General features: G+C 37.5%; 1 protein-coding gene across 2 annotated transcripts in view; it reads right to left on the bottom strand.

The window, feature by feature from the left end:
* The window catches only part of ZPBP (zona pellucida binding protein), a 148,015-nt gene that overhangs the window by 113,300 nt on the left and 9,154 nt on the right, over positions 1-25,561 (bottom strand). Inside the window, exons 3-4 of one of the 2 annotated variants that reach the window (XM_012002122.1) lie at positions 22,982-23,107; positions 198-350 (exon numbers count right to left, since the gene is read on the bottom strand). In XM_012002122.1, the coding sequence (XP_011857512.1) occupies positions 198-350; positions 22,982-23,107 (279 nt within the window). The remainder of the gene's footprint in view (positions 1-197; positions 351-22,981; positions 23,108-25,561) is intronic. The other variant, XM_012002123.1, reaches the window with a different exon arrangement.

Below are 25,561 nucleotides of genomic sequence, written 5' to 3'. Positions count from 1 at the left end.
AAAAAAGACTACGATCTGTTAACCATTCTGTGCCCTCATCACTAACCCTTTACAAAGTACTTACATAGGGAGGCAGTAATTCTTTTTTAATTAAATGAGACTAAAAATAAAGTCCCTTTAAGACAAACCTACTTAAACATATTTAAATGTTTAAAATAATTAAGGAAGGTTAAAACACAACTAACTTTACCTCTTACCATATATAGCATATTTTAGTTGAAGACGTTTAACAGTTTCTTCCACAGTAGGTTTATATTCGAGGAAACATGTGTAAATTCCACTCATACTCTCCTCAAAATTTTGGAATACAAGGCTTCCTGTGGATGTTATTTGTGCAGTGCGGTTTTCTACTAAAGGAATAAGATACAGTTATGAGTTGCTTAAATTACATGAGACAACTACCAAAACATTTGCTCGGCAAGGTAAAACCATCATAATTTACCAACACAGTCAATGAAAGGAGTAGGGGGCATAGCTAGGACATTGCATCTGGTGTCTGCTAACAGTGGATGCCAGGATAACCTTCTTACTGACAGATGTTCACTAACCAGAGTTCATCAATTACATTGTTGCCGAAGTAGAAAGAGACTAACAAGGATACATACAGAATATGCTCCTAATCTGCTCCTTGCAATGAACTGGGCACGATCAGAAATACAGTAGACATATATACAAATATATACACATAAATATATACACATACTTTAACATGATTATATTTATATTCAATGACAAATTAGGCCCTCAGTAAGCTTACAAACTATATATGAAACAAATAAATAATACACCCAGAACAAAGGCTATCAGAATATAATCACTAACAAGAGATTTCTTATCACTACATATGATAAAAGGCAAAATTTAGCTTATAAATTTGAGGTTTGCAGAAGAAGAAAAATATTGGATATGAGATCACCTGACTTGCCCAACATCACATAATCACACAGTTGCAGTGCTGGGGGTTAGAATGGGATGTAACCACCCTTTTCATTTCAACATACTTCATTATTTAAGTGTCATACAGGGAGAAAGCTCTATTGTGAAATGAAAAGTAAATCTGCCTTTGGAGGCATTGACACTTGGGTCTCAGACCTACCTTTCCCTCTCACAAACTGTAACCGTGAGTAACCTATTAATCTTTCTGAGATCCAGTTCCCTCATTTGTACAACGAAAAACCAAAATATATGATAGCCTATCTCACAGGATTTCTCTGTATAACAAATACAATGAATGCTAAAGTACTTGAAAAAGCTATAAATCTGTTATTCTGAAAGTTTATAACCACAGTTTTTAATTAGAAAAATTCTTAGATATTAAAATTTGCTTAGTCAATAATTTGATATTCCATTCATTAGAAGTGAAAGTACTACATCAGGAAATAGTTGTCTACCTTTTTTCTTTTTTCTATTTTAGGTAAACGATTTATTGCTTATAAATTTTAAGTTGAAATATTTCTCCAAGACAAATGATGAGTGTTCATAGGGATGAAATTTTCATTATTTATTTGTTCAATAAATATTTACTGAGTGTCTAGTACATACAAGCCCTGCTTCAGGTATTGAAAGAGAAATGAACAGATGGATATACCCACCATCAAGGAATTTACATAGAGCATTATGCCTTGAGAACTTCCATTTCTATATCCTGGATGATGCTGAAAAACGTGATATGAATTTAGAATACCTTTCTATTGTAATGCCTATTTCTTCATGATTATCTTTTGATGAAATATTACATATTTATCCTAACACACCAAGTCTTTTATAAACGAAGTCAACAGTTTGCAAGAGTTCACTATGTATTTCAGCAGAAACACCTTGTAGAGATATAATAAAGGGTTCTCATGAAGTTTAAAGAAATTATAGAATATTACATCATCAATGAGATTACATATTCCTTGGCAATCATTTGAAATGAATGTTTCCCACACTAAAGAAAGCAATTAATAGGTGTATCAAAATATATATCTAAATGCCTACTACAACACTAAACATTATGACAGCCAGAAAATGTAGTAGTATACAATCTATAATAAAATGCCCCCTGACTGCCTTCTTATTTTAAAAATGTTTAAGTAGATCTAAAAAATAAAGGGGCTCAGAGCCAAGATAGCCAACCAGACATGGCCAGCAAGAGCTTCTCCCACCAAGAGATAAGACCATCAAGAAGACCAGCACACTCTGAGCAGATGTTCAGAAGGAAGGCATTGAGAGTAGACAGAGGTAGGACACCGACCCTGGACTGAAGGAGCAAGAAGCTGGGGACCCTGCACAGAGTATCCAAGCATCAGGACTTATTCCTCGCCCTGAGTGACTCCTGGGGAAGGGGTAAGTTAAATAGACATGGAGTGGCCCACTGTCACTACGGACCTCTAGAATCCTAGCTACAGGAGAATCCATGGATATTTGGGCTGGCAAGGGAGGGTTGGTGGGGACAAGGCTCCCCTGCATGGAACCCAGAGTATTTGCCATGGGACCTGCTGCAGTGGAGCATGGCCAGGGACACCATCCCCCAAGGCTTGCCAAAATCAGAGCTGAACTGAACAAAATTGTGACACAAAAAGACATACAAAAGATCAACAAAACCAAAGGCTAGTTTTCTGAAAGAATAAATAAGACTGGTAGACTGCTCGCTGGACTAATACAGCAAAAAAAAAAGAGAGAGGATCCAAATAAACACCATCAGAAATGACAAAGGGGACATTACCACTGACCCCAGAGACATATAAAAAACCCTCAGAGACTATTACAAACACTTCCATGCCCATTAACTAGAAACCCTAGAGAAATGGATACATTGCTAGAAACATACACCCTCTCCCATGATTGAACCAGGAAGAAATTGAAAACCTGAACAGACCAGTAGTGAGTCCTGACACTGAAACTGTAATTAAAAACCCATCAACAACAAAAGCCCTGGACCAGACAGACTCACAGCCAAATTCCACCTGACATATAAAGAAGGTCTGGTACCAATTCTAGCTAAACTATTCCAAAAAATTGAGGAGGATCGGCTCTTTCCTAGCTCATTCTACAAAGCCAGTATCATTCTGATATAAAAATCTGGTGGACACAAAATGAAAAAAGAAAATTTTAGGATAATAACCCTGATGAACATAGATGCGAAAATCCTCAACAAAATACTAGCCTAGCAAATCCAGAAGCACATCAAAAAGCTAATTCATCACAATCAAATAGGGTTTATCCCTGGGATGCAAGGTTGGTTCAACATACACAAATCATAAATTTGATTCATCACAGAAACAAAACTAAAAACAAAAATCACGTGATCATCTCAACAGATGCAGAAAAGCCATTCAGTGAAATTCAACCTCTCTTTATGTTAAAAACCCTCAATAAACTGGGCATCAAAGGAGAACATAGTAATAGCCATGTGTGACAAACCCACAGTCAACATCATACTAAACAGGCAAAAGTTAGAGGCATTTCCCCTTGAGAACCAGAACAAGAAAAGAATGCACACCCTCACCACTCCTATTAACATAGTTCTGGAAGTTCAAACCAGGGCATCAGGCAAGAGAAATAAATAAAAAGTCATACAAATAGGAAGAGAGGACTTCAAATTATATGCCTTCACAGACTATTTGATTCTATACCTAGAAAACTCCATCATGGCCTGGCGTGGTGGCCCACACCCATAATCCCAGTATGTTGGGAGGTCGAGGCAGGCAGATCATTTGAGGCCAGGAGTTCAAGGCTAGCCTAGCCAACATAGTGAAATCCCATCTCTACTAAAAATACTAAAATTAACCAGGCATAGTGGTGCATGCCTGTAATCCCAGCTAATAAAGGTTGATTTTAATGATGTTAATGATTTCTCCAGGCTACTCCATATTGACAGAGCAGAAGCACCATCATCTTGAACAAACACTGCCACTTTAAGTTCCATCTCTCCTTCTAGCCTGATGCATTTCAAGGAAATCATCTCTCTTCTAATTACAAGCAGTCAGAAAGAGCAGACAGTAAAACATAGATAAGACAGGAAGCTGAGGCACGAGAATGGCTTGAAGCTGAGGCACGAGAATAGCTTGAACCTGAGAGGCAGAGGTTGCAGTGAACAGAGATCACACCACTGCACTCCAGCCTGGGTGACAGACTGAGACTCCATCTCAAAAAAACAAAGCAAACAAACAAACAAAAAAAATTGCTTCTGTTCAAAGGCTTCTGGATCTGAAAAACAACTCCAGCAAAGTTCCAAGATATAAAATCAATGTATAAAAATCAGTAGCAGTTCTATACATCAATAACATCCAAACTGAGAACCAAATCAAGAACACAATCCCATTCACAATGGCCACAAAAGAATAAAATACCTAGGAATACAGTTAAGGGAGGTGAAAGATCTCTACTATGAGAATTACAAAGTACTGCTTGAAGAAATCACAGATGACACAAACAAATGAAAAACATTCCATGCTCATGGGTAGAATCAATATTGTTAAAATAACCATACTACCCAAAACAGTTTACAGATTCAATGCTTTTCCCATCAAATTACCAATGAAATTTTTCATAGATTAGAAAAAACTTACCATAAAACTCATATGGAAACAAAAAAGAGCTGGAACAGCCAAAGTAATCCTAAGTAAAAAGAGCAAAGCCAGAAGCAACACACTACCTGACTTCAAACTATACTACAGGGCTATAATAACTAAAACAGCATAGTACTGGTATAAAAACAGATACATAGACTAATGGAACAGAATACAGACCCCACAAATAAAGTCACACACCTATAACCATCTGATCTTCGACAAAAATGACAAAAACAAGCAATGGAGAAGTGAGTCTCTATTCAATAAATGGTGCTGGAATAACTGCCGAGCCACATGCATAAGATTGAAACTGGTGCCCTTTCTTCCACCATACATTAAAAATCAATGCAAGATGAATTAAAGACTTAAATGTAAGGGACTCCCGGAGAAAGGGCAAAGCAAGATGGCTAAATAGAAGGCTCTATTGAACATCCTTCCTGCAAGGACACCAAGTTAACAACTATACACAGAAAAAATACCTTCTCTTAATAACAAAAATCAGATGAGCACTCATAGTGCCTGGTTTTAACTTCATATTGTAGTGGGATTGATAAGAAATCAGAGAGACTGATGGGGTTCAGAAGGATATATATTATTTAGGTGCACCAGCCCAGTCGGATTAACATCGAAAGGACTGAGCCCCAAACAAAGAGTCATTACCTTTTAAGCATTTTGTGGGGTCAGGGAAGATCTGTGCAGCTGGAAGCATGTTACAGAAGTGAGAAACAAAGACAGTTATTCAATTAATTGAGACATGCATTACATCATTTTTTACTTTTCAAGAAATAACATGTTTTGCCACTTGAGTCTATCTGTCTAGTGACCTTGCAGCTAGAGAAACAAGGGTCTTCACAATGCCTGGAAAAGGAGGAGAGATAAGGCTCACTAGCCACAGATAAACAGGCAGTTAATTTTTGAAGGACTCCAGCTCTTTCTTTTTCTCAGGGGGAATTGGATTTTCTTACATACAACTGAATTTCTGCTTACACATTTTTTAATTTCTTTTAATGTCTTTTAATTTCTGTTCCATTCCCCCATTTGGTGCTTTTTATCACAAAGGCATTAATACAAAGCACCACTATTTGCCATCTTTTCACGGAGCTGAGCTTTTTCTTCTACTGGCAGCAGCTGGTATTTGGTTAGTGCCATCAATTGCACAGTAGTGTGTCGGGTTACTACTGCCTCTATAGTTGACTGAACACTCCTAATAAACAGAGGTAAAAGGCAAGGGAGGATGAGGCAGATGCCAAGAATAAGCAAGAACCTACCAGTGAGGGCTTTGAATCTTTTAAAGCTTGAGAACCATTTTTTAAACAAGGAATCTGGGGACCACCTGGACTAAGTCTGAACTGGAACATGGGCCAACTCACACATTCTAGCTGTGATTTCCATGATAGCTTGGCCATTATCATCAATTTCTAGGCAACAGTTGGTTAAATTAAATTTTTCACATACTCTTCCTTCTGAGGCTAAGAGGTAATCTAAAGCTAAACTATTTTGATATATAGCATTTTTTATTTGTATTGCTTGCATTGCCAATAAATCTAGTGCCCTTGATGTTTCATTGGTTATAATTTCAAGAACTTCCTGCAACCTTATGATGCAGTTGAACATATTGATTGGGGTGCGGTACCCCCATGACCCATCTTGCACCCATATAGCTGGCCTATAATATTTAATGATTTTTTCAGGAGGCCATTCATTATCTTTCCAGTCTCTTATGTCTACATCTCTTTGACGTTTGTGTCTATTTTTGTAATTATGCTTCTATTTTTTTATTTTTATCATAAACTGGATATCTTAATAGTTCCTCTTGCTTTAGAGGAATTAGAAAGAAAGATGGCTTGATTGTTTTTAACACACATGCCCTCATCCATTTAGCCAGCAGTTGCCAATATGCCCATGTTCTCCAGATCTCATACAGGTCAGAGGGTGCCTTCCAAGCATTTGGAGCCTCTAGTTGATCTCATGAGTGGCTTAGAGAATCAAGAGAAAGTGGATCTGGTAAGTAGGAGGTGTTCTGGGCATTTCTCCGTAGAGTTTTGTTTTTAGTCTTATTTATCATACTGTTGCCTTAGGCAGGTTGTTTTTCCTACTGCTTCTGTGAAAGCCTTTTCTTATCAGGTGATACAGTACTTTTCAATTATGGAGGTTTTTAACAACCAAACACTGGCTGAGGCTGTTGGTTCACTGGCCGGGTTAGGGGAAGTGAAGTTATCTTGTGGCATTAATTTTTTTGCCTCCCATGGCCACTGGTCTCCAATTTTTGTTTCTCCATATATATGTGGAGAAACACACATATGAGGAAATTCTTAAGCTGCCAGCTATGTTTTCAGCTAGTTGAGCAAATAACTTTTTGGTTGATGGGAGAAGCTCAGGCACTGACTGACTAAAATGCTTATAGAATGACTTATGGACCTGGAATTGCAGGGTTGGATGCATTTGAGCCCTTCTAGTCTTTTTGACAATTAGTAGTAGAACTCCAAGACCTGTTCCTTATCTTTTAACTTGTAACAGTGCTGTCTGTCCTGTAGACCAAAAAGGTAGCTCTGGCTTTAAAACAGTAAAATTTAAAGAATTGCATGTCTTTGTCTTACAATTTCGTTTGGTTGACATACTACTTAGTAGAGCAGTCCTTCCTGAATATAAGTGTTGGAGCTGTGTTAGCATATTCCACTGAATGTTACAGTCTGGGCATCCGATTTGTGGTTTTCCATACAGATGTTTAAGGTAGCTGCTGCTAAGCCTCTCTTGTGTTAAACCATTGCAGACTGCTTCTGGTTGTTTTAGGATTATGAACATACGCAGCATGGCAGGCATTAAAGTACAAGGAAATAGGCCTTTTATAGGAGAGAGGGTCTTCTTTGGTTTGAGCTAAAAGCTCTCTTTTTTTTTCTCTGATTTAATAAGTATTTTAAACCAGAATTTATAGGGTAAGAGCTTCATAACATACATATAGCTGATTATTTCCTGGGTCACAGACTGAATAGGTGGTCTGATTGTATGTACAGGTTCCTAACTTGGTTCCTGTACATTTATAGTAGGCATGGTACAGTAGAGTTGTAACTATCGTACTCCTTACCCAGGTAGTATCTACCCAGTGTGGGCATTCTTCTAGAGATTTCTTCCATTTTAGTGTAGGCAGAAATGGTAAAAACATCAGTGTAGGTAATAGAAATATGTTTACACTACACATGGACATGGCAAACATTCCTCTGGGCATAGACATTTGCAGCATTTGCATTAATAACATAACAACAGAACAATCAGTATTGACAGAACTATAACTAGGCTTCTAAATTATATTTACATTTACTTATCCAGAAATGGTACTCTTAGCTCCAGCTGTGCATAAACTAGTCAGCTTTCGGGATGTGACTAGAGCAGAGCTTGCAGAATCCTCAAGCTTCAGCCATGCATAGACTGACCAGCCTCCAGTGTGGTCAAAGCAGGGCAGTTGTCCTTACCAGTGGCTGGGTTTCACCGTAGGACTATTCAGGTGGGGCGATCTGGGTCTTGTTGGCTAATCTACTGGTCATTGTTGGGAGTCACTACTGCCGCTGGTTTTAGCCATCTATGATGAATCCAAGGTGTGACACCTGCAACTTTAACAGCAGTGGGAGTAGACATGGTCACAATATGGGGCCTATCTTATATGCGTCCTAGAGTGGTTAGATTCTATTTTTCAACCTAAACGAAGTCCTTAGGTTTGAAAGGGTGTACCGGGTCTGTTAGACTTATAGGTATTTTTTTCATACCTAACCATGCATCTTTTGCATGGCCATACTTAAAGCCTGCATTTGCCTTTATGTTTGCCTTTCTCTTTTTTGTTTTAGCCTTTAGTGTTCTTGCTTTTTGGTGCCCCTTGCAGTGCATCACTGCCACCTCTTTTGGGGCCCATACAGCATTTAAAAGCTGTATAATTTCTTCCTTGTACTTTATTTTTTTACTTCCAGCAGTTAAAATCTTTTTTTTTCTTTGTAAATGGCCTCATGAACATGCAAAGTAGCAGAAGCATATTTGGAATCTGTGTAAAGATTTGTCCTTTGGTCTTTTGCTAGCCAGAGAGTTCTTGTCAGAGCTATTAGCTCTGCTTTCTAAGCAGAAGTTTCTGTAGGCAAAGACTGCACTACTAAGTCCAAAGTCACCACTGTATACCTAGCTCGGCGGACTCCCTTTAATATGAAACTGCTTCTATCAGTAAAATATTCAATGTCTGGGTCCCCGAGGGGCCGATCTGTCAAATCTCTTTGGCTTGAGAACACTTCATCTACCATGTCCACGCAGCAATGAAGGGGGCCTCCTGGCACTGACTCGATGAGGAGCAAGGTAGCTGGGTTTAGGGTATTCACAGTCTCTAAAGTCAGTTTATTAGCTTCCTGCACCAGTGGAGCAGTGGCAGCTAGTGTTTTAAGATAAGGAAGCCATCCAAGTGCCACAGAATCTAACTGCCTGGATAAGTATGCCGCTGGGCAATGCCATGATCTTATGGCTTGAGTTAGAGTTAGAACCGGTGTGGTCAGAGCAGGGCAGTTGTCCTTCTAAGGACTTCTAACTTAGTAGTTGTCCTTCTAAGTTCTAACTTAGAGTTAGAAGCTTTACAGCCTCCCTTTCACTTGTGGACATACAAGAAAAGCTTAGTTAGTTAGATCTGGTAGTCCTAAAGCTGGAGCCTGAGTCAAGGTTTCTTTGATTTTTTTTTTAAAGCCTTCTCCTGGTTCACCTCTTAGAGGAGGGGCTCCTTTTTTTTCTCCTCTTTGTGGCTTTGTATAATGGCTTAGCCATGAACAAGAAATTTGGCATCTAGAGGCGGCAGAACCTTGCTGCCCTTAGGAACTCACTTATTTGACGCCAGGTGGTTGGAGCAGGAAGTGCACAAATAGCCTGCGTTTGTTCACTACTAAGCCATCTTTCTTCGTGGCTCATATAAAAGCCCAACTACTGGACACTTTTAGAGTAGATCTGAGCTTTCTCCTGACACTTTATATCCTGTCTTTCACAGCAGGTGCAGGGGGTCTTGGGTTTTTCTGGGTGCAGTAGCCCTTGGCCAGTGTTTTTTTGTTTGTTTGTTAGTTTGTTTGTTTGTTTTCATACTATGGCCCTGACCATTTTCCTTATTCTTTTGACATTTATCCTTCTAGTGTCCTTTTCTTTCGCACCATGCACATTAATCTCCCTCTAGCCTCGGCCGATTTTCAAACTCCTGTCCAGATTGGCTTTTTTCCATGACTGCGTTCACGCCCACATCCATGCCTCCTTGCAAAGCCAGCTTCTCTTTCCTTAAGGGCTGCTGCTAGTAAATTAGCCTTTTTAAAGCCTCCGATCAGCCTTCTGATCTCGGTTGATTTACACCTTAGTAGACACTTTAATAAGCTGAGTAGCATTCACACCTATGGAGCTTCTAACTTCCACAGTTTATGCCTGATATCTCCTTGGTCCTGCCTTACAATCGCCGTATTCACCATGTGTTGATTTTCAGCAGCCTCAGAGTTAAACGGAGTACACAACCAAAATGCCTCTCAAAGTCTTTTATAAAACTGGCTGGTGCTTTTATCTGCACCCTGGAGCACCTCTGAGATTTTTATATGAGATGCCTTTTCTTTTACCACACTTTACCCTTTGCAGAAGTGCTTCTCGGCACCTTTGTAGGTGCTGAAGCTGGACTGCATCATCTGGCTCTTAGTGGGGGTCCTCTTGTCCTCTTAAGAGGCATAAGCACAATTTGGGCATGGCCAGACCTGAGATGGCCTGACTTTTTGAGCCCTTCACTTTAATTTCCCTGAGCTCTGATTTCTCCTTCTCACGTGAAATCCAGAGCCTGTATTCCTTTTATCTTAACTCCTTAGGGGCAGTTAGCCTTGGTGAAGTCAGGTAGATTGGAATGTAGGGAGGAGGGGTCTCTATTCCCTACTGTGGTTCTCGCAAAACTGGTTTTTCTGCCTTTCCAGAGACTTTATTTTTTTGTCTCAGCTTCAGGGGCAGCTGATTTTTACTTTCACTATTGGCTTGGTGGTGCTACAAGCCTCTGTGACTTTCCTTTTAACTCTGTAGCTGCCAGTGCAGCTGATTTCTCTTGGCGTGACCTGCAAGCATTTTACAATAAACTGCTAGGCAGGGCTGCATTCAGTCATGAGTCAATACAAAGTCTAGGTCTGAATGCCCTGGATGTCCTCCAATCCTAGTCACCACCTTAAAACACAGGACCAATTTCTCTATAGTGCCTCTGGCCAGTCATCCGACACTAAAAGAGGGCTATACTAATTCACAGTACGTCCTTAACTTTTGAACATCCAGTTTTTTTGCATAATCACCTCTAAATCCTTTTTTTAAAATTCTTTATCATGCACTCCAAAGGGGTTGGTTTTGACGCTTTCCCTCCCATTTCCTCCCTTGCAAAGCACTTTCACTCTCACTTTCACTCTCAGGTCCACCAGACCGGGTCCTATTACAGGAGTTTCGGACACTGCTTATCCAGGAACATGCCTTCCCATCACAGCCTACTGCGGTTACGAAGCTAGTCCTATCAGCTTTATGCAATGTCCTCGGTCTGATTTCCCCCACACTCGCCTTGGAGCACACAGCCCACGCTAAGGGATCTGTGCCTCCCCATGTCACTCCCCACGTTGGCCTCTCCCGAGATCATCTCTTTCACGCCATTTCACACACCTCCCTTGCCCCAGGACTCCTAATCAGACAAAACGAGCCTCTCTCATGTCACGGGTGAGCCTAGTTAGGCTCCCACATTCACACACGTACACACACCACTCCTACCCCAGGACTCATCATTGAACGAAATGAGTCTCTCTCATATCCCAGGTAGGTTCACACACACCCACAACTCCCAGTTCCTGTCTCCAGATCCAGTGAACCACTTTCACTTTGTTAGTGGGGACACGAGGTTCATCCAAATTGGCAGGCCACTCCTGCCACCACCAGCCACTCTGGGTTGGATTAGTGGTTGTTACCCGGGAGGTGATCAAACTCCCCTTCATCCCTATGGGACAAGCTTTCCTGCCTTGGGCCCTTACCCCTTACTGCAGTTCCTGAAGTGCTGGTATTGTCCCGCAGCCCCATACCCGGTTCCGTTGCACTGCCAGGCATGGCGCTGGGATACGGGGAGAGCCAGTTTCCATCCGGGTGAAGCTCTCCCGTGGCGTGCCTTGGATGCCAGGTCTCCCCCGGCCCTGGGCCTCTAGTCCCAAAGGCAAAGGAAACAGTAAATCTGTCATCTCCAATCCCAGACGACCCCCCAGAAATGTAGTGGGATTGATAAGGAATCAGAGAGACTGATAGGGTTCAGGAGGATATTTATTATGCAGGTGCACCAGCCCAGTTGGATTAACATCCAGAGGACTGAGCCCTGATCAAAGAGTCAAGTTACCTTTTAAGAATTGTGTGGGGTGGGGGAGATCTGTGTAGGGGGAAGCATATCACAGAAGCGAGAAAAGACAGTTATTCAATTAATTGAGACATGCATTACATCATTTTTACTTTTCAAGGAAAAACATGTTTTATGACTTGAGTTTATCTGTCTAGTGACCTTGAAGCTGCACAGCTAGAAAAACAGCATCTTCACAATGCCTGGGAAAGGGGGAGAGATAAGGCTCACTAGCCACAGAAAAACAGGCAGTTAATTCTAAAGGACTCCAGCTCTTTCTTTTCCTCAGGGGGAACAGGGTTTTCTTACATACAACTAAGTTTCTGAATATATAGTTTTTAATTTCTTTTAATTCCTGTTCTAATATCACTAAAAGAGGCACTGAAAAGACTTTTTAAAAATCCAAAAATCACCAATGCCACCCCTCCCCCACTACCACCCCCATACCCCACAGTGGTAGCCTGGTGCAATTAGTGTCTGTGAGTACTAGGGGAGGGAGAGCACAGCAATTGTGAGGTATTGAGCTCAGAGCTGTCCTGTTAGAGCAGAAAGGAAAAGCAGACCAAATTCAGCTGACACCTGCCCATGGAGTGAGCATTTAAACCAGCCCAAACCAGAAGAGAATCATCAATCCCAGCAATATGAACTTGAGTGCCTACAAACCTTGCCATCAAGGTCTACAGCACTCTGTTTACTCTCCAAGTAAACTTGAAAGGCAATCTAGGTCATAGGGCTGCAAAACCTAGGTGAGTCCTGGTGCTGAAGTAGGCTCAAAGACAGTGAACTGAGGGAGCACACAACATCTTGAGACACCAGCTGGGGAAGCCAAGGGAGGGCTAGCATCACCCCTCCTCTAACCATAGGCTCCACAGCTTGCAGCCCCAAAAGGCACCCCTTCTTTCCACCTGACGAGAGGAGAGGAAAGAGTGGGGAGGATGCTGTCTTGCATCTAAGCTACCAGCCCAGGCAGAGTAGGATAGAGCACTGGTCAGAGTTGTTATGTCCCCATTCCAGGCCCTAATTCCAAGAAGACATTTCTAGACACACCCTGGGCCAGAAGGGAATCTGTTGCCTTAAAGAAAAAGACCCAGTCCTGGCAGCATTCATCATCTGCTAACTGAAGAGCCCTTGGGCCCTGAATAACCAGCAGCGATACCCAGGTACAACTTCAAGGGCCTTGGGTAGGCCTCTGAGACTTGCTCACTTCAGGTGAGACTCAGCATATGACCAGCTGTGGTGGCTATGGGGAAAAACTCCTTCTGCTTGAGAAATGCAGAAGGAAAACTAAAGGGTACTTTGTCTTACACCTTAAGTACCAGCATGGACACAGAGCGGGAGAGCAACAAGTGGACTCTCAGGGTCCCCAGTGAACAGGATTTGATGTTTGGATGGCATTTCTGAACCTGCCCTGGGGCCAGAGGAGAGTCCACTGCCCTGAAGCATAAGTCCCAGGCCAGGAAGCATGGGCCTTAAGGGAACATTGGTGGTAGCTGGCAATAATTCTACTGGCCTGTGGTGGTGGTGGCTATCAGGTGAGGCTCCTCTCCCTTTGGAAAGAGTGGTGGGGTAGAATGGGAAGGAGTGTGTCTTTTGCTTTGATTGCCAGCTCAGCTGCAATATAATACACAACCAGGCAGACTTCTCAGGTTTTCTACTCTAGTCCCTGAATCCCAGACAGCACTTCTGAACCCACCCAGGGATTGAGGGACCTTGCAGCACTGAAGGGAAGGACAAACGCCTGGCTGGCTTTACTTCCTGCTGATCGGAGAGCCCCAGGGCCTTGAGCAAACATAGGCAGGAGCCACGGAGTGGTTATAGCAGGCCTGGCTTCAGGTCTGACCCAGTGTAGTCACTGGGAAAGTCTTTATTTCTATCACAGTGGTGGTAGCCACAGGGGTGCTATTGTCACTCCACCTCCAACTTTAGGTGGCTCAAAACAGAGACAGAGACTCTGTATGTTTTGGGAAAAAGTAAGGGAAGAAAACAAGAATCTCTGCCTGGTAATCCAGAGAATTTTCCTGGATCTTGTCCAAGACCATCAAGGTAATACCTCTATGAATCTGCAAGAACCAAAGCATTACTGGGCTTGAGGTGCTTCCTAAAACAGATACAATTTAGATCACAACACCCAAGTCCTTTCAAATATCTGAAAAGCCTTTCCAAGAAGAATGGCGCCTCCTAAAACAGATACAACTTAGATCACAACACCCAAGTCCTTTCAAATACTGAAAAGCCTTTCCAAGAAGAATGGCTACAAATAAGTGCAGACAGTGAAGACTACAGTGAATACTTAGCTCTTCAATGGCCAGACACCAAAGAACATCTACTAGTATCAACACCATTCAGGAAAACATGACCTCAACAAATAAACTAAATACCAAGGACCAATTCTGGAAAAACAGAGATATGTGACCTTTCAGAAAGGCAATTTAAAATAGCTATGTTGAAGAAACTCAAAGAAATTCAAGATAGCACAGAGAAGGAATTCAGAATTAGATATATTTAACAAAGAAACTGAAATTAAAAGAACCAAGCAGAAACCCCGGAGCTGAAAAATGCAATGGCATGCTGAAGAATGCATCGGAGTCCTTTAACAGCAGAATGAATCAAGCAGAAGAAAGAATTAGTGAGCTTAAAAACACACTACTTAAAAATACACAAAGGAGACAAAAGAAAAAGGAGTAAAAAACAATGAAGCATTCCTACAAGATCTAGAAAACAGTCTCAAAACAACAAATCTAACAGTTATTGACCTTAATGAGGAGATAGAGAAAAAGATAAGGGTAGGAAGTTTATTCAAAAGGATAACAGAGAATCTTCCAAATCTAGACAAAGTCATAATATCCAAGTACAAGACGGTTATGGAACACCAAGCAGATTTAACCTAATGTAGACTACCTCAAGGCATTTAATAATCAAACTCCCTAAGGTAAAGGTTAATGAATGGATCCAAAAAGAAGAAAGACAAAACAAATAACATACAATGGAGTTCCAACACATCTGGCAGCAGACTTTTCAGTGGAAACCTTACAGGCCAGGAGAGAGTGGCATGACATATTTAAAGTGCTGAAGGAAAAATAAAATTTATCGTGGAATAGTATATCTGGCAAAAATATCCTTCAAACATGAAGGAGAAATAAAGACTTTCCCAGACACACAAAAACTGAGGGATTTCACCAATACCTGAACTTTCATACAAAATACGCTAAAGGGAGTACTTCAGTTAGAAAGAAAAGAACATTAATGAGTAATAAATAATCACCAGAAGGTACAAAATACATAATTATTACGGTAATAATACATAGAAAAACACAGAATATTGTAACACTGTAACTGTGATGTGTAAACTAGTCTTTGATGAACCAATCAAAAACAATAACTACAGCAATGTTTCAAGACACGGTCAATACAATAAGATATAAATAGAAAAAACAAAAGTTGAAAAGCAGGGAGATTAAGGCATAGAGTTTTTATTAGTTTGCTTTTTGTTTAAGCAAACAATGTTAAGTTTTTATCATGTAAAAATATTGGATTACAAGATAGCAATTGCAAGCCTCATGGTAACCTAAAACCAAAAAGCATACAATGGATACACAAAAAATAAAAAGCAAGAAACTAAATCATATCCCCAGAGAAAATCACCTTCACTACAGGAAGACAGAAAGGAAAGAAGGAAGAGGAAACCAGAAAATAAATAATAAAATGGCAGGAGTAAGTCCTTACTTATAAATAATAACATTACGTGTAAATTGACTAAATTCTCTAATTAAAAAAAATAGACTGAGTAGATGAAAAAACAAGACCCTCTGATCTACTGCCTAAAAGAAACACACTTCACCTATAAAGATGCACATAGGCTGAAAATAAAGGGGTATAAAAAGATACTTCATGCCAATGGAGAACAAAGAAGAGCGGCAATCGCTACACTTATATCAGACAAAATAGGTTTCAAGACAAAAACTATCAGAGAAAAAAATGGTCACTATATAATAATAAAGGGGTCAATTCAGAAAGAGAATATGACAATTGTAAATATGTATATACCCAACATGGGAGCACTCAGATATATAAAGAAAATATTATTAGAGCTAAAGAGAGAGAGAGCCTCAATACAATAACAGCGGGAGACTTCAATACCCCACTTTCAGCATTAGACAGAGCTTCCAGACAGCAAGATCAACAAGGAAACATCAGACTCAATCTGTACTACAGAACAAATGCATCCAGTAGACATTTATAGATCATTTCATCCAAGAGCTGCAGAATACACATTCTTTTCCTCAGTATAGAGATTCATTCTCAAGGATAGATCATATGTTAGGTAACAAAACAACTCTTAAAACATTTTTAAAAAACTGAAATAATATTAAGCATCTTCTCTGACCACAATGGAATAAAACTAGAAATAAATAATAAGAGGAATTTTAGAAACTATACAAATACATAGAAATTAAACAATATGCTCCTGAACGATCAGTGGATCATTAAAGAAATTAAGAATGAAATTGAAAATTTTCATGAAATAAATGTTAATGGAAACACAACACACCAAAACCTATGGGATACAGCAAAAGCAGTACTAAGATAGAAATTTATAGCTATAAGTGCCTACATTGAACAAAGGGGAAAAATTTCAAAGAATCTAACATTGCATCTTGCAGAACTAGAAAAGCAAGAGCAAACCAAACCCAAAATTAGTAGAAGAAATAATAAAGATCAGAGGAGAAATGAATGAATTTGAAATGATAAAAAATACAAAAGATCAATAAAACAAAAAGTTGGTATTTTGAAGAGTTAAACAAAATTGAAAAACCTTTAGCCAGACTAAGAAAGAGAGAAGATCCAAATAAAGTCATAAATGAAAAAGGAGACATTATGACTGATACTGCAGAAATTCAAAGGATCGCTAGTGTTTACTATGAGCAACTGTATGCCAATAAATTGGAAAATCTAGAAGAAATGGACAAATTCCTAGATACATACAACCTACCAAGATTGAATCAGGAAGAAATCCAAAAGCTGAACAGACCAGTAACAAGTAACAAGATTGAAGCCTTAAAACTCTCCCAGTAAAGAAAAGCCCAGGACTCAATGGCTTCACTGCTGAATTATACCAAACAACATTTGAAGAAGAAATAATACCAATCCTACTCCCAACAATTCTGAGAAATAGAAGAAGAGGGAATATTTCCAAACTCATAAGGCCAGTATTACCCTTATACTAAAACCAGACAGAAACACATCATAAAAAGAAAACTACAAGTCAGTATCTCTGAGGAATGTTGATGCAAAAATCCTCAACAAAACACTAGCAAACTGAATTCAACAAAAGGTTAGAAAGATCATTTATCATCACCAAGTAGGACTTATTCCTGGGATGCAAGGATGGTTCCAATATACCAAATCAATCAGCGTGATATATCAACAGCATGAAGAATAAAAACATGAATGATCATGTTTTGATTAAACTTCAAAATTGATGCTGAAAAAGCATTTGATAAAATTCAACATCCCTTAATGATAAGAACCCCAAAAAAACTGAGTATAGAAGGAACATACCTCAAAATGATAAAAGCCTTATACAACAGATCACAGCCACTATCATACTGAATGGAGAAAAACTGAAAGCCTTTCCTCTAAGATCTGGAACACAAGGATGCCCACTCACCACCATTACTCAACATAGTGCTGGAAGTCCTGGCTAGAGCAATCAGACAAGATAGATACAAAGACATCCAAATTGGAAAGAAAGAAGTCAAGTTATCTTTGTTTGCTGATGATGTGATCTTACATTTGGAAAAACCTAAAGACTTCATGAAAAAACTATAACCAATAAACAAGTAAAATTTCAGGATCAGCATACAAAAATCAGTAGTATTTCTATATACCAACAGTGAACGATGTGAAAAAGAAATAAAAAAGTAATCCCATTTACAACAGTCACACATAAAATTAAACATCTAGGAACTAACTTAACCAAAAAAGTGAAAGATATCTATAATGACAACTATAAAACACCTGATGAAGGAAACTGAAGAGGACACCAAAAAATGAAAAAAAAAAAAAAAATCTGTGTTCATGAATTGAAAGAATCAATATTTTTATAATGTCCAAACTATCCAAAGCAATCTGGAGATTCAATGCAATCCCTATCAAAATACCAATGACATTCTTCACAGAAATAGAAAAAAACAACCGTAAAAATTATATGGAACCACAAAAGACCCAGGAATAACCAAAGCTATCCTGAGCAAAAGGAACAAAGGTGGAGGAATCGCATTATCTGACTTCGAATTATACTACAGAGCTATACTAACCAAAACAACATGGTACTGGCATAAAAACAGACACATAGACCAATGAAATAAAATGGAGAACCCAAAAACAAATCCACACACCTACAGTGAATTCATTTTTGACAAAGGTGCCAAGAACATACACTAGAGAAAAGACAGTCTCTTCAATAAGTGGTTCTGGGAAAACTGGATATCCATATGCAGAAGAATGAAACCAGATCCCTATCTCTTGCCATATACAAAGATCAAATCAAAATAGATTAAAGAGTTAAATCTAATACCTCAAACTCTGAAACTATTATAAACATTGGGGAAAATCTCCAGGACACTGGTCTGGGAAAAGACTTCTTGAGCAATACCCCACAAGCACAGGCAACCAAAGAAAATATAGACAAATGGGATTGCATCAAGTTAACAAGGTTTTGCATAGCAAAGGATACAATCAATGAAATGGAGAGACAATCCACAAAATGGGAGAAAATATATGCAAACTACCCCCTTTGACAAGGGATTAATAACCAGAATATATAAGCAGTTCAAACAACTATAGGTAAAAGATGTTAATAGACATTTCTCAAAAGAAGACATTCAAATGGAAACAGGCCTATGAAATGGTGCTCAACATCACTAATCATCAGAGAAATGCAAATCAAAACTACAACAGGTATCATCTCACCAGTTAAAATGGTTTATATCCACAACACAGGCAATAACAAATGCTGGTGAAGATGTGGACAAAGGGGAACCCTTGTACACTGTTGGTGGAAAGGTAAATTAGTACAACCATTATGGTGAACAGTTTGGAGGTTTCTCAAAAAACTAAAAACAGAGCTAACATATGATCCAGCAATCCTACTTCTTGGTATATACCTACAAGAAAGGAAATTAGTATATTGAAGAGATATCTGCATTCTTCTTTGTTGCAGCACTGCCTACAATAGCTAAGATTTAGAAGCAAACTATGTGTCCATCAGCAGATGAATGGATAAAGAAAATGTGGTACATATACACAATGGAGTATTGTTCAGCCATAAAAAAGAATGAGATCCAGACATTTGCAGCAACATGGATGGAACTGGAGATCATTATGTTAAGTGAAATAAGCAGTCATAGGAAGATAAACATTGCATGTCCTCACTTGTCTGTAGGATCTAAAATTCAAATCAACTGAACTCGTGGACATAGAAAGTCGAAGGATGGTCACCAAAGGCTGAGAAGTGTAGTGGGGAGTTTTGTGGGGAGGTAGGGATGATTAATCGGTACCAAAAAAAATAGAAAAAATGAATAAGACCTACTATTTGATAGTACAACAGGATGACTATAGTCAATAATAACTTAATTGTATATATTAAAATAAAGAATGTAATTGAAATATTCATAACCTAAGGAATAAGTGCTTTAGGGGATGGATACTCCATTCTCCATGATGTGCTTACTTCACACTGACTGCCTGCATCAAAACATCTTATCCACCCCATATATATATATACACCTACTAGGTATCCAAAAAAAATTTTTTTTTAATTTTAAAATATTCTTAAGAAAAATTTTTAAAAGACTTAAGTATAAGACCTAAAACTATAAAAATACTAAAAGAAAATCTAGGAAACACCACTCTGAACACAGGCACTGGCAAAGATTTCATGAACAAGACTCCAAAAGCAATTGCAAGACAAACAAAAACAGACAAGTGGGACCTAATTAAACTATGGAGCTCTGCATATTAAAAGAAACTATCAACAAAGTAAACAGACAACCTACAGAATGGGAGAAACTGTTTGCAAACTATGCCTCCCATGAAGTCTAATAACCAGAATCCATAAGGAACTTAACAAAACAAACAAAAATCAAGCAACTCCACTAAAAAATGGGCAAAAGACATGAACAGACACTTCTCAAAAGAAGTCAAACATGTGGACAACAAGCATATGAAAATATGCTCAACATCACTAGTAAGAGAGAACAAAAAAAAGAGAGAGAGAGAGAGAAGACACAACCAACATCAGGAGTGAATGAGGACACATCACTATAGATTCTGAAAACCAGAAATCTGTTATCTATAAAGAGATAACACAATATACTACAAACTACTTTATGCATATAAATATAACACATTTAAAAATCCAATGTTGGACAAATTTCTTGAAAGATACAACCTACCAAAATTCATAAAATGGTGTGTTCCTATCTCACTGAGATTATATCTATGAACTCTGATAAAAGACTTCAGACATTTGACTTTAGGAAAGTACCTTATTCTCTTAATGTTTTTATTTTCCCATTTATAAAATGGAGAAAATGGCTGTAATTACTGCAAAAGGTCATTGTTAAAATTAATATGTGTAAATTGTTAGAATAATATCTGACACATGGTAATCTTATGTGTTTATTATTTTTATAAAATTAACTATACTAAGTAAAATAAGGCAGAAACTGAAAGACACATATATACATGACCTCAGTTATATGTGGAATCTAAAAAAGTCACACTAATACTCATATAAAAGTCAGACTCACACTCCACCCTACCACAAATATAGGGTAGAATGGTGGTTACCAGGGACTGGGGGGTTGGGGACATGTGGTTCTTGGTCCAAGGGTATAAAATTTGAGTTATAAGATGAATAAGTTCAGGAGACCTAATGTATAGAATGGCAAATACAGTTAACATTAATGTATTGTATACTTGAAATTTTGTAAGAGTAAATCTCAAATGTTCTCACCACACACATACACAAAAATGGCAACTATGTAAGGTAACTGATTGTTAATAGCTTGATGTAGGAAAGCTGAACACATGTGTGAGTACTTACAGATGTTTGTGTGAATATTTAGAAAAGCAGGAAAGTCCACACACCAAAAAGAGTTAATTCATCAGAATAGTATTAGGGTCAGAGTGGGAGGTACAGAACTTATTGCAATAAAGGCAATTCCTTTGTAAATAAACAATACTGAACAGAAACAGAGAAAAAGAGAGACATCAAATCTAAGATTTGCTCCCTATGTTTCATAACACATCCAAACAACTTGAGTATTTTCTCCAAAAGAATGTACAAGTAATCACATAATTACATGATTTATTTGGCTCAAATTAAGGGAAACTATCTTTGAGATATTCATAAAATGATAAGTACAGTGTAGTTTAAACTACAGTCCAAAAAGCTTCTCCATTCTTCAAACTTTAAGAAATTAGACCTTTTCCAGTCCTTTCTGAAATAAAAAGTATAGTGTTCTTAATAAGCTTTACAACTGGTAGACAGTGACCTATGATAAAATACTGTATTGAAAACTATAATATAATCATAAAGTTAAAATACCAGAATTCCCTGAGAATAGTTTTTATAAAGGTAAAAACCAACGTAGTAACAGGATTGTATCTTTACCTGGAAATAACTACATTTATGAATACCTACTTTTCTATTATAAAAGTGAGTAAAATAAATATTGCTCCTACTTAAAGGATAAATTGAATTTCATACTATATTTGCAATATAAACTGCAAGACCTGGCATGGCACCTTGAAGAAAAAAATTTCAAATTTCAATTTCCAAATCAAAGGAGCAACAAATGACAATAGAAAAATTCAATGCTTAAATGTTTCTATTTTTCAACTTGCAGAGTTTCAGTATACACATGTTTCTATTACATTATGTGCTACTATTAGAGAGCAACAAAAATAAAATCTGATTGTATTTCCAGTATTGGGTGCTTTTACACCTGGACCACTTCTGTGACTTACATAAGCTGCAAAACCTATTAGAATTTCTGTTAATGAGTCCTGCTGATCTCATGAACAAACTGCACAATCATTCCTACTTTGCTAGTGTTGTGAGGCAGAGGTTATGTCTGATCTTTCTATCCCCCATAAAACCTAGCACAGCAGCTTCCATCAAGTAGTCACTCACTAAATGAATGATGAATAATTCGTCCTAAGAAAAACACAGACTGACCCAAAGAGGAGATTAACTCTTTAAAATTACCTATTTTAGAATCAACATAAATATCACAGAAACATACAGCTGAGATCTCTTAGCTACATAAATATGAATTAAAACATATTTAAAAATTACTATTTCCTACGCGTCTTTCGCAAGTCTTTGTATAAATATATTGCTCTCTTTCATCCAAGAAAATAAAGTAAGCCTGTAAGTTTTTATCCGCAGACACGATCTCAAAATACCAATAAGATTTTTAAAAAGAAAGGAAAGAAAATATGGTATATAGAGCAATAAAGAAAAATTTTCTCTGAGGGTATACAAAAATGACTGAACAGATCTTCAAAATGAAAACCCATTAATCTATATTTTATGCAAGGCTAGAAACAAAATCAGCTAAGTTAACTGTAGTTTTTTAAAACTACAGTGTTAAAAATCAGCTTTTATCCAATTAAAAAATTATAATAAAAGTAAAATCTGTATTTCAAGATTAAAAAACAAAAAGGTGACTAGAGGAAATATTGATCAAATCAGTCATACAAACAGTAATTTCTAAGTGAAAAAAGTACCTTTTGGGGATTATAGATGCTTTGAGAGCCCTCTAAACAGTTCATTCTTAGAGTATGTCTCTGTATCAAAATAAAATACGTAAAAATGGGAACATTATCTACATTGCTAGCTCTAACTCCAGAAGGAAATCGCAAAAAAAAGAATTGAGGAAATAACATAAATATGTATGAGATACAAACATTCTTTTTGTGTTGCACACAACTCAGATACATTTATTTAATTATAATAATTGAAAAAAAATCCTACCTGAAACAATTTTTCCTTTAGGCCCATGCCATTGGAATGATGGGTCTATCAGTTCAGCATTTCGCAGTCGTTGCGTTACACATAACACATGTGGACTCTTTTGATGGAGCATGACATACACTTTCACTGAAAATACAATATTTAAAATGTTCCAACAGTATTTTACGTTCTTTTCTTTCTCTATAATGTACATTATTGTAGTTTGGGTTACATGCAATAATAAGAGTACTTTGAATTATTGCTATTACCTGATAAAAACTAAATTTCATTGCATTCTATGTAATTAACATTAAAAATATATTATGTATTTGCATGTATATATGTGTATGCATGTATGTGCGTGTACATGTATCCCCAACCTGAGCATAATGTGTTAGTACTTTTCACTCAGAGCTCATGTACACTAACCTGTTTTATTCTCAGAATATTATTTCAATAACAAAGTATTAATACTATATCTACACTTTATCTGTTTTGTAAAGACACCAAACATGATTAGAGCTTTAAAATTGTTTAGATTAGCAGAATAATGCATTATTCACAATGATGTAGCATGATGTACTGAATAAAAATGATAAAGTGATTAAAAAGTCTGCAAATTTATGCTTGTATTGATTTTAAATATTAAAGCATTTTGTTTCATTTGCTTTGAAATTTAAATCTTGATAAGTAAGCAAAACTAGTATCCTTTAGAAAATACAAAAGGAACTCGGTAAAGATTGCATTGTTTTAAGTTTACTCATAAGCAAACTTTTAGGAAAGGTTCCAACAACCCTTTAGACACTGCGTGGCAACTCTTCACTGACACACTGTATACAAAGATTTTTGTGATCCAGTAAAATAAAGAGAATCAAAATTCTCTTTGACTTTTAAGAGACTTCCTCTAAAGTTTTACCATAAAGCATGATATTTATTGAATGTACTTTTAGGTACATACCCTTCCACAGGTTAAGAAAGTTCCCCTCTGTTTTTGGTTATTTGTTTTTATCATAAACATAAATCAGCACTGAATTTTAAGAAATGTTTTTTCTACGTTGATTGAGGTGATTTTTTTGTTTTTGAATACTTTAATGAAATTCTTGCATTAATAGATTGCCTACCTTCTTTAATAACTTCTTTAATAAATGCTTACCCCATAAATTTTCACTCCTCAGCATGATTTACTGGCACCACTCTCCATGATCTGTCTTTTGCATATATCTCAGTATACCTCTTTTCACACCCTCTGTCCTAATCATGCCATAGCAGCACACAGCATCATTCTTTTGTAATTTTATTGGTGTAAGTTCCTCCTCATCTTTGGAAACTCAGCATAAGTATATCCTTTGTGCTTTGGCTTGACAGTACCTCATACCATGGCTGTGCCCTTCCTCTCGCCCCCACTAATCCCTGTACCTATTTCACAGCAAATATACATGAATCCAGAAGAGTTTCCCAATGCAAGATCAACACACAAAAACAAATAATATTCCTCTACATCAACAATAATGCATTAAACCATTTTGCAGGAAAGAAGATAATATTTAGAGTACAATAAACAAAAGTCCCTCTATAATCAGACCTATATGGGGAACATCTTTAGACTCTAGCAAAAGACATAAAATTAGACCACAATGCCATAATCATGATTGTATACACATAACTTTAAAGATGTCAATTTATTCCCAAATGTATTTATCAACACATAAGCAAAATCCCAGAAGAAATTATTTAAGAAGCTCTTCAATACTGATTCTAAAATCCATTAGGAAGATTAAAGCTTCATAAATATCTGAAACAATTCTATAACAGAAAAGCAAAGAGGAGGGACTAGCAATAAGAGTTATTGAGATATATTAACATTTACACTAAATTAAAAAAGAGAGGCCTGGTGTAGGAACAAATAATGGGTCTAGGGAAAAAAATCACATTGGTATAAATAACTGATATATATGTGGTAGACGTGGTACCTAAAATCACTGGAGAAAATATAGATTATCAATAAATTATAGTTAAAAGTTATCTCAAAATATATGCAAAAGTAAACTTATATTTATACCTCTTACTGTATATAAAAATAAATTCCAGGTACACTGAATTCCTGAAGGCAAGTCATTATTTAAAGAAAATAATACCTTTTTGTCTGAACCAGTTATAGAAAATTATTTTAGCAAAAAGCACAAATATAAAACTACTGAACTCAACTTCTTAAATGGTAACAATTTCTGTTTGATCCTGTATAACACAGGCAAAGTTAACAAATTTGACAGTAGGAAGAGGATATTTGCCACAAAGTTAATAACGTATTTATAACTGGAATATAAACAATATGAAAAAGAACTCCTTTGAAAACAACAAAGAAAAGAATGGGCAGAGGCAACATAATCTTCAGCTTAGCAAATATGGAAGAAGTTGGGTAAAATTTTGTGCTGATAAGGATGTGGGAAAATGGGACCCCCTCAAGTACCACTGAAGGAAGTGTGAACTGGTGCAGCCTTTTTGAAGAGCAACGTCAGTGAGATTGAGAATGCTCAGGTCCTATGATGCTAAAACCTCTTCTCCTGGATAATATACAGTCCCAGAAAACTTCTGAACAGGTAC

The sequence above is a fragment of the Mandrillus leucophaeus genome, unplaced genomic scaffold, assembly GCF_000951045.1.
Source record: "Mandrillus leucophaeus isolate KB7577 unplaced genomic scaffold, Mleu.le_1.0 Scaffold678, whole genome shotgun sequence".
In the NCBI taxonomy this organism is placed as follows: Eukaryota; Metazoa; Chordata; class Mammalia; order Primates; family Cercopithecidae; genus Mandrillus; species Mandrillus leucophaeus.
Note: the sequence above shows the minus strand (reverse complement) of the source record. Positions and strands in the feature narration are given on the sequence as shown.